Source organism: Myotis davidii, unplaced genomic scaffold (assembly GCF_000327345.1).
Source record: "Myotis davidii unplaced genomic scaffold, ASM32734v1 scaffold1949, whole genome shotgun sequence".
Lineage (NCBI taxonomy): Eukaryota > Metazoa > Chordata > Mammalia > Chiroptera > Vespertilionidae > Myotis > Myotis davidii.
In genome coordinates, this window is record NW_006300366.1 from 1,178,879 (window position 1) to 1,186,851 (window position 7,973).

General features: G+C 53.9%; 3 protein-coding genes across 8 annotated transcripts in view; 1 reads left to right on the plus strand and 2 right to left on the minus strand.

The window, feature by feature from the left end:
• ZFHX2 (zinc finger homeobox 2) overlaps nt 1–1,036 on the minus strand; it is a 36,149-nt gene extending 35,113 nt beyond the window's left edge. For 2 of the 3 annotated variants that reach the window (XM_006776803.2, XM_006776805.2), the window contains exon 1: nt 166–1,036. The gene's annotated coding sequence lies outside the window, so the exon portion shown is untranslated. The remainder of the gene's footprint in view (nt 1–165) is intronic. The other variant, XM_006776804.2, reaches the window with a different exon arrangement.
• A 1,203-nt stretch (nt 1,037–2,239) lies between these two features.
• Nucleotides 2,240–6,794, plus strand: THTPA (thiamine triphosphatase). Of its 2 annotated transcripts, XM_006776809.2 has the most exons (4): nt 2,949–3,247; nt 3,298–3,770; nt 4,096–4,647; nt 5,949–6,794. In XM_006776809.2, the coding sequence occupies exons 3-4, from the start codon at nt 4,101–4,103 to the stop codon at nt 6,092–6,094; spliced, it is 693 nt and encodes a 230-aa protein (XP_006776872.1). In that variant the 5' UTR covers nt 2,949–3,247; nt 3,298–3,770; nt 4,096–4,100; the 3' UTR covers nt 6,095–6,794. The 2 variants fall into 2 exon arrangements, with proteins under 2 accessions (XP_015427964.1, XP_006776872.1); XM_015572478.1 differs by lacking the exons at nt 2,949–3,247; nt 3,298–3,770 and adding an exon at nt 2,240–2,317.
• AP1G2 (adaptor related protein complex 1 gamma 2 subunit) overlaps nt 6,795–7,973 on the minus strand; it is an 8,764-nt gene continuing 7,585 nt past the window's right edge. For 2 of the 3 annotated variants that reach the window (XM_006776807.2, XM_006776806.2), the window contains 3 exons: nt 7,451–7,614; nt 7,178–7,276; nt 6,795–7,090 (listed from right to left, as the gene is read on the minus strand). In XM_006776807.2, the coding sequence (XP_006776870.1) occupies nt 6,989–7,090; nt 7,178–7,276; nt 7,451–7,614 (365 nt within the window). In that variant the 3' untranslated portion in view covers nt 6,795–6,988. The other variant, XM_006776808.2, reaches the window with a different exon arrangement.

A 7,973-nucleotide genomic window follows, 5' to 3' on the forward strand; every position in this document is an offset into this window, starting at 1 on the left:
TCCAGTCCCTCTCGGTGCCCTCCAGCGGCAGTGTCCGAGCGCCTCCTCTCTCCTCCGTCTCAGGCTTCCAAAGAGCAAGGAAGGGAAGAAGAGAGGGAGAGGAGAGAGGAAAAAAAAAAAAAAACACACAACCAACCCAGCAGCATCGGAAATCGATGCACTTACACCTCAGCTGGAAGCAGGGACGGGAGTCGAACCGCGGCCGCCGAGCAGCGCGAGGCGGGGAGGGGAGGGGGCGGCTCTTGGAAGGGACTTCTCCGATGTGTTGATTCCTTTTTCCCCCCTCCTCCTCCCTCCCTCCAGCGCTCACTCCGGGGCGTCGGGGATGGAGATGGAAAAAATAAATAAATATATTCACGGCGGTGAGGGAAGTGAAGGAAAATAATCAATGCTATTTGGCTGCGGCTGAAGTGTTTTCCCGGCTTCGTGAGGGGGTTTCCATTGATTCACCCAGGGCACTCGCTCGTTCCCTGCCTCCTCCGCCTCCTCCTCCTCCTCCTCGCCCACCTCCTCCTCCTCTTCGCCCTCACTCCTCCGCCTCATTCACTGGCTGGAGCCGAGGCGTCCCACACAATGGAATAATCAATACCCAGGCTCCCAGGGCGACCCCACTGAGCAGGTGCAGCGGTCCGCCCGCCGAGGTGCATGCCGGGAGTTGTAGTCTGCCCGCCCGCTAGCCCGAGCGGAATCCGTCCGCCTTGCTGAGCCGTGGGAGGGGCCCAGGTCCCAAGGCAAGGCCGGCCAGTGGGCCTGGCCACCTGATGGACTCCGGCGCCAGGTCCGAGCCTGCAAAGAGGCCAGGCTCCTTTAAACTCTTTTCATCTTCTCTTCTTCTTTCGGGTTACGAAACCATATGTGTGTTTTGTTTTGTTTTAAATCGTCTCTAGAGCAAGCCCTGGCTTTTACCGGCTTCCCAGAACCGCCTGAAGCCTCTCTTTTCCATTCCTTCTTCCTGCCTTATGAGCCCCTCCCTTCCCACTGGATACCAGAACATTCTCTTCCACAGCAATTACTCTGAGGTCTCTGAGAGCTCCGCCCCCCCACCCCCGTCACACACACACACACACACACACACACACACACACACACACACGTCACAGAGTCCCCAGAGTTGTGGGGCGGGAGGCTCATAAGCTCTCCTATATTATAATAACAATGCTTGCTAAGATTTATGGAGTGCCAGGGACAGTTCCAAGCACCTTTACCTATATTAACGTATTTAACCCTCACAGCTAGTCCCCATTGTACAGTTGAGGAAACCACGGCACCAACAAGTTAATTAGCCGGCCCCAGGTCACATGGTGGGTCAAGAAGCCACAAGCGGCCTGGCTCCAGGGCCACCGTAGCTGCTATAGTCTACTCTTTAAAAAGAAAAGAAAAACCCTGGAGTTCATAGGAGAAGCTAACATTCAGAATCTCAGGTATGCGACCCTGTCAATGAATCCTCACACGTAACTGTGAGGCAGTCCGCATTTTGCCGAGAAACAGAGGTTTGGTGAGGCAGAGCAGCTCGCCCAAAGCCAAACGCCTCCGAATGGAAATTGGCGCCCTGGCCGGTGTTGCCAAATGGTCAGAGTGTCTGCCTGACCACCGAAGAGTTGCGGGTTTGATTCCTGGTGGAGGGAACCCAGGTTCCATCCCCGGCCCAGCCCGGTAGGATGGTCAGGGGCAGTTGGGGCAGTGCAGAAGGCAACCAATCAATTTGATTTGTCTCTCTCATCTCTTCTCTCTCTCTCTCTCTCTCTCTCTCTCTCTCTCTCTCTCTCTTCCTTAAATAGAAGTGTTTATTGCTCTTATCTTCCACCTGTTTTACTCTTTTATGTTGGTTTGTGTAGGATAGATATTTCTCTCTTCCCTCTCCCCCTTCCCCCTTTCCATCCTCCCTAAAAGTCAATGGAAAGAATATCCTTGAGTGAGAATTAACAAAAAAGAAAAAAAGTGAAGCTGGGGGTATACCCTAGGTCTATCTGGCTCCCAAATCTGGTCTTTCCTGTCCGTTAAGCTGCCTCTGGCCACTGGGATTGGGTTTTGTAATTCAGGGAAGAGATTAGATCTTCTTCTACAACAAAACTGAAAAGCAAAGGATAGATGAAAAGCAGGCCAGTGAGAGGAGTTAGTGGCTGGGGTGCCCCCGCCCTGCCCATTGGTACTTGTCATGGCAGGCGGGCTGGGGGGTGGATGCATCCAAGACATCCCAGACCAACACACCACATTTGTGACCCAGCGCCCTCCCCGCACTCACCACAGTTCATGCTGGGAGAGGACCGTGTTGAGAGCCTAGCACTTCTCGCCAATCACAGAAGGGAACCAGGAGTTGGTAAGAGCCACTGTGCCTCACAAGCCACCACGTCCAGAGGGGCCGGCATGCAGTGACTCCTCCAGGGAACCACAGTCCTCAGAGAGGCGAGGGAGCAGGAGGGTCTTTATTTTATTTCCCAAAGCAAAGGGCCGCCCCCACGTCTTCCTGTATTTTAAATGGCCATAAGTATTCTCCCACTCCTGACAAAACCTGCTCAGTGTCCACTGGACACTCAGTGACATACTCCTCAGACCTGCACTCAAGGCCTTTGCCAACCTGCTCCACAACTTACTTCTAACTTCATCTCCTTCCACACTGGTCAGGCGCTTTCCAGCTTTGGGGTCTTTGCTCAGGCTGTTCCTGTCTCCATCTGAGTCTCCAACTGTTGAAATCCCATCACATCTTTAATTCCCATCCAAAATATCACTTCCTCCTCAGACAGAAAGTTTCCCACCCACCCTTACCCTGGACATTCATGCCGAGGCATGAAAAAACCCCAGAATAGCTAAGCTTGTCTTAGTTATGCTTTTAAATCAATCAATCAATCAATCTTTATTTCAGAGAGGAAGGGAGAGGGGGAGAGACGGAAACATCAATGATTAGTGAGAATCCACACACCCTGAGCCCAACACCCAGGCATGTGCCAGGACCCTTCCGTCCACAGGCTGACGCTCTAGCCACTGAGCCAAACCAGCTGGGGTTCTTAGTTATGCTTTTATCAGCCCATTGCCAGTGGCCGGCATTTAGTGGCCCCCTAATAGTCAAGAACATATCTGCTGGACAGTGTCCCAATGAGTGGCTTGTATTCCAGGCCCATCTGCTTAAGGAGGAGGGGTTTGGAGACCAGACTGGGGCCTCAGCTCCTCCATCCTACTCTCCCCACAGCCCCCAGCTCAACTTTAGATAGTCTCCTTGGCACTATTCTAAGCCACCATAGCGATGGTGATGGTAGATTTCCTGAGGGGTAAGGAAGAGGGGGGGGGGGGGGGAGGGAGGAGGGGTTAGTGGGGGACGACAAAGTCTCCGTTTGGAACTACATCTCCCATCATGCATCCCGGCCCCAGGATGCCAGGCTCCTGAAGCGCGGACCGGGGCCGTTCCCGGGATCCGGGAAAGGTCGGGGTGAAGAGCAGAGCACAGGGAGCCGGCCCGTCCCCTTCTCACGGAGGTCCCGGCCCTTTAAACCCTAGCAGGCCTCTCGGGCCGCGGCGCTACTACTTCGGCCTAACATGGCCGCTCGCGCTGGGACTGGTCCGGTGTGCAGAGCCGGGCCGAGGTCGAGGGCCAGGGACTGTTCCCGGCGTCCCTCGCGGCGTGGCGTGGGTTCTCGTCGCCACCCCCAGGTCCCGCGAGAGGGAGACCTTCGGGCTTCGAGGCTGCCCCCGAGGCTCCTTTGGACCGCGCTGTGGCTGGGGAGGGCTGGTCGGCGGGGTCGCCCAGGCAGTGAGCCCCTGGCCTGCAGGGTAACGAGGTGTGTGGGGAGCGCTGAGAGGACACCCGCCATGCGGCCTGCTTCCGAGGGAGCCCCTTGGATTGAGGACATCTTCGGCGGTGCAAGGGATCTTACTGGAGACCTGTCACTGTAACAGTCTTAAAACATCAGACAGACGGGGGGCAGGGAGAAAGGGCTGCAGCCCCAGCCGATTCTGAGACAGTGTTTGTGTCTCATAAGTTCTTCCAAGGGTGTGTGTGTGGGGGGAGGGGGGGGCGTGTCTTTGGTCTTTGCTGAGCTGTCACGCTGCAAGGCTGAGCACTCTTGGGAGGTCAGCAAATGATTTTTGATTGACTGATTGCAGGTAGAATGGCCCAGGGATTGATTGAGGTGGAGCGAAAGTTCGTTCCTGGGCCAGAAACAGAAGAACGGCTTCAGGAGTTGGGGGGCACCCTGGAGCACCGGGTCACCTTCCGAGACAGCTACTATGACACCCCAGAGCTGAACCTCATGCGGACTGACTACTGGCTGCGACAGCGAGAAAATAGTGGTTGGGAGCTCAAATGTCCCGGAACAGCAGGTGTCTCTGGACCCCACACTGAGTACATGGAGCTCACAGCTGAGCCTGCAATTGTGGCCCGGCTCTATAAGGTGCTGGGGGCTGAAGTCCCCGGGGCTGAGGGTGTGGCTGCTGTGCTGGGCCCACTGGGACTGCAGGAAGTAGCTAGTTTTGTGACTAATCGAAGTGCCTGGAAACTGGTGCTTTCCAGAGCTGATCAGGAGGAGCCTCCGCTCAGGGTGGACCTGGACACAGCCGACTTTGGCTACGCTGTGGGTGAAATAGAGGCCCTGGTGCAGGAGGAGGCCGAAGTCCCCGCTGCCCTAGAGAAGATCAACAAGCTCGGCAGCATGCTTGGTGAGGGAGACTGACCCTCCGTGCTTTCCCTGTTCCTCTTCCGGGTGTGCCCATCGGGCCAGGTGGCAGGGAGGGTTTTGGCGTTATTTCTCTAATGGGAATTGTTTTAGCAACTTTCTAGAAGACTGAGTTTTCTTAGGTTCCTATCCAATCCCCTTTCCTCTTTTGCAGTAGTGCTCTATCTTGATTTAATTCTGCCCAGTGTCTCTAATCTATTCCAGTCATTCTGATTTAGTTCGCACACCTCTAGCCTTCAGTTCCATTTGTCAATTCTCTGCTTCAGTCCTTCAATCCATCCTCCCCTCTCCCAACTCCTACCCCCTCATTTTTACAGCTACCTAGATCTTCATTTAATTTGTCCTGTTAGCTTTCAGTACAAAGCAATAATGCATTTATGAGAGACCACTAGGGCAAGCACTGGCAGGCTTGTTTTTCCTGTTCCTAAGCTTAGTGCCCTCGTAGACAGTTCATCCACACAGGTATGGGGTGGCGCATCCCATGAGGCCTTACAGCCCTTGAAAGCTGTTCTCACCACCTCAGCAAACATACACTGAGTTCCTAATTATGTGCCCAGTATGCTGTCAGGTACTCCCAATAAGACACTGGCTTATCATGGCTCCACCACATAGAGGCTAAAATTCTGTGAGTCCTAACCCATGGCTATAGCTGCTTTTCTCTCTCTCCTCTCTCTCTCTTTAAATTTTAGAGAGAGAGGAAGGGAGAGGGTGAGGGAGAAACACTGACCAGTTGCCTCCCATATGCACCCCAACCGGGCACTGAACCTGCAACCTGGATATGTGCCCTGATCAGAATTGGACCTGTGACCCTTCAGTGCACTGGACAATGGTCCAGCCACACTGGCTAGGGCTCTCCTTTTCTTTCTACACCCCTCGGGTTCTCTCTGTGTGTATCTCTATATGTGCCTCATTATCAAATCAATGAGCTTTGGCCTATCTAGGTGGGCTTTAATCTTAGTTGGGGGACAGAAGCAATGTACTGAAATAAGTCGATACTCGGGCACCCTGTCTTCACGGTGCCTAAGTGCCTCTTGACCATTTCTCCTTGCTGGAGGAGGAGCTCATGCTTGGTTTCCCAGTCCCACTCCTGCCAGAAGTGGCCCTTTTAGGCCCCACTTCCAAAATCAGGGAGTGGGCTGTGGGTTACACAGCTGGTTGGATGGCTGGCATTCCTAATCCCAGGGCTGCCTTGGAAACAACTTTGGGGTCCGGCTCTGTGGGCAGGGAGTAGACTCAAAGCAGTTGTAGCTCTTTCTGGTTCTCTTATTCTCCTTTTGCCTATAGGTGTGTTGGCACAGGAGCGGGCACCTGCCAAGCTGATCGTGTACCTACAGCGTTTCCGGCCTCAGGACTACCAGCGCCTGCTAGAAGTACACAGCTCCAGAGAGAAGCCAGAGGGGACTAATGATGCTGACAGTAGCCTGGGCTAAGGTGTCGTTTCCTCAACAACAGAGAAGAGAACTCTGAGCCCAGTGGGGTTCATTCCTTTCCTCACTGTGCCTGTTCTCCTGGCTTCCCTTTCCACCGTGACTCCTCTCTCACCAGCTCTGCCTGTCCCTTCACCCTACCCTCAGCTATCCTCGTGGAGCCCTCCTAGGCTGCCTCCTCTCCCTCATCCGTCAGATGCAATCTGTGGGCCGCCCCTCTCCCCTGGCCGCTAAGCAGCCTCCATTGATTTCCGCTCGTGTTTATAGGATTTCCACTTAGCCGTGATCAGTAGTTAAGCACAGGAAAATCCCTTGCCACCCCCCTTCCCTTGGTCGATGCCATTGATTCTGCCAGCGGCTCCTAAACCACCTTACAGCTGAGTTAGAGATGAGGGGAGGCAGGAGGGATTTCCCTGCCTTGGGGTGTGGGGAATAGCGGCAGGTTGGGGATACGGGTGGGAATCCCTATTGGAAACCTAGACATTCTGGTTTGATTTTGCCACTGTGCCCTGCTCTGGCCCACATGGTAAAGTGCCTCCTGTGGGGTCAAATTTGTTCCCCAGCCCAGAGAGGGGTAGAAAGAAAACCCTTCTTTGTTGAAACAGATTCCTGAGACCAAGGGAAGACACATACTTCCTGTTAAGACTTGTTCCTTGCTGTTATTCATATATTTTCTACCTCAAATATATACAAATATAACTCACCCCCTCAGGCTTTATTGGACTTTCATTATTTGTGGGGGAGAGGGTGGGCCCCCTCCAGTTTTTGCAATGGCAAGCACAGGACCAGAGCGCCACCTGCTGGTAGTCCTCAGATGTAGGCTCCAAGCACCTGGGAGCCCAGGGGTTTGGGATCCAAGAGGATTTCAGGCCGAGTGGAGGCCCAGTGGAGGCCGAGTTACTGCCATGCCTCCACAGGCAAGTTGTTCACCTCAAAGATCTCCTGCACTGACCGGCCATAGTGGTTGTAGGTGAGGCGCAGCTTTAACCGCAAGGGGGCCTAGGAATAGGAGAGTGGAAACCAGGGTTAGCACAGATGGCTTCTCCCTTCCCTGGATCCTGTTCACAGGAGGCTCCTGGAGCTCACCTTGTTAGGATTGAGGATTCGGAGGACCTGGGTCACTGGAAGGCCACCCTGAGCTGGAACTGTGTCCCCACTGGGAGCATGTAGCTGCAGCTGGAAACTCTGAACATAGGAGATTGGGCAGGTTCAGGCAAGCCCTGCACACCCAATAGTTTCAAACCCTCTTCCCATAACTCCCCAAGTGATCGTCTCTGCATGGCACTCCCTTCTCATCTCATTCACCTCCTCTGCTTATTGGCCCTTTCTCCGGGAGTGCCCAGGCCACCTTCCACAAACCTTGGGCACAGCGGCCTGGCAGATGAAGCGGGTGACATCACCCTCTGAGGCGTTGGTAGCAGTGGCAGTGACTAAGAGCAAAGTAGGGGTTCCAGGCGGTCTAACAAAAGACAGATTCAGCTGTAGTCCTTCCCGCTCGAACACTTTGAGGTTTGGGATGGGCGCTAGAGAAGGAAGAGAGAAGCAGCTTACTGTATGGACCAAAGATGAGTTCATTCATTCTTTCATTCAGCAAAATTTAAGTGAGCACCCACTGGGTGCAGGGCACTGCTTGAGATGCTAGTGACAAAGTGGGCAAGAAGTTGGAGCCGACAGTCTAGTTGGGGGAGAGAATAAACAAGAAAAGCAAGATAATCACAACCTATAATTGGTGCTAGAAGGAAATAACTAGGCCAGGATAACTGGGAGGAACTGACTAACATAGGAGTGGTAGGGGAAGCACCTGACCTTTTAGCTGAGGCTTGAGGAGTAAGAATAATGCCCTGACTGGTTTGGCTCAGTGGATGGAGCGTCGGCCTGCGGA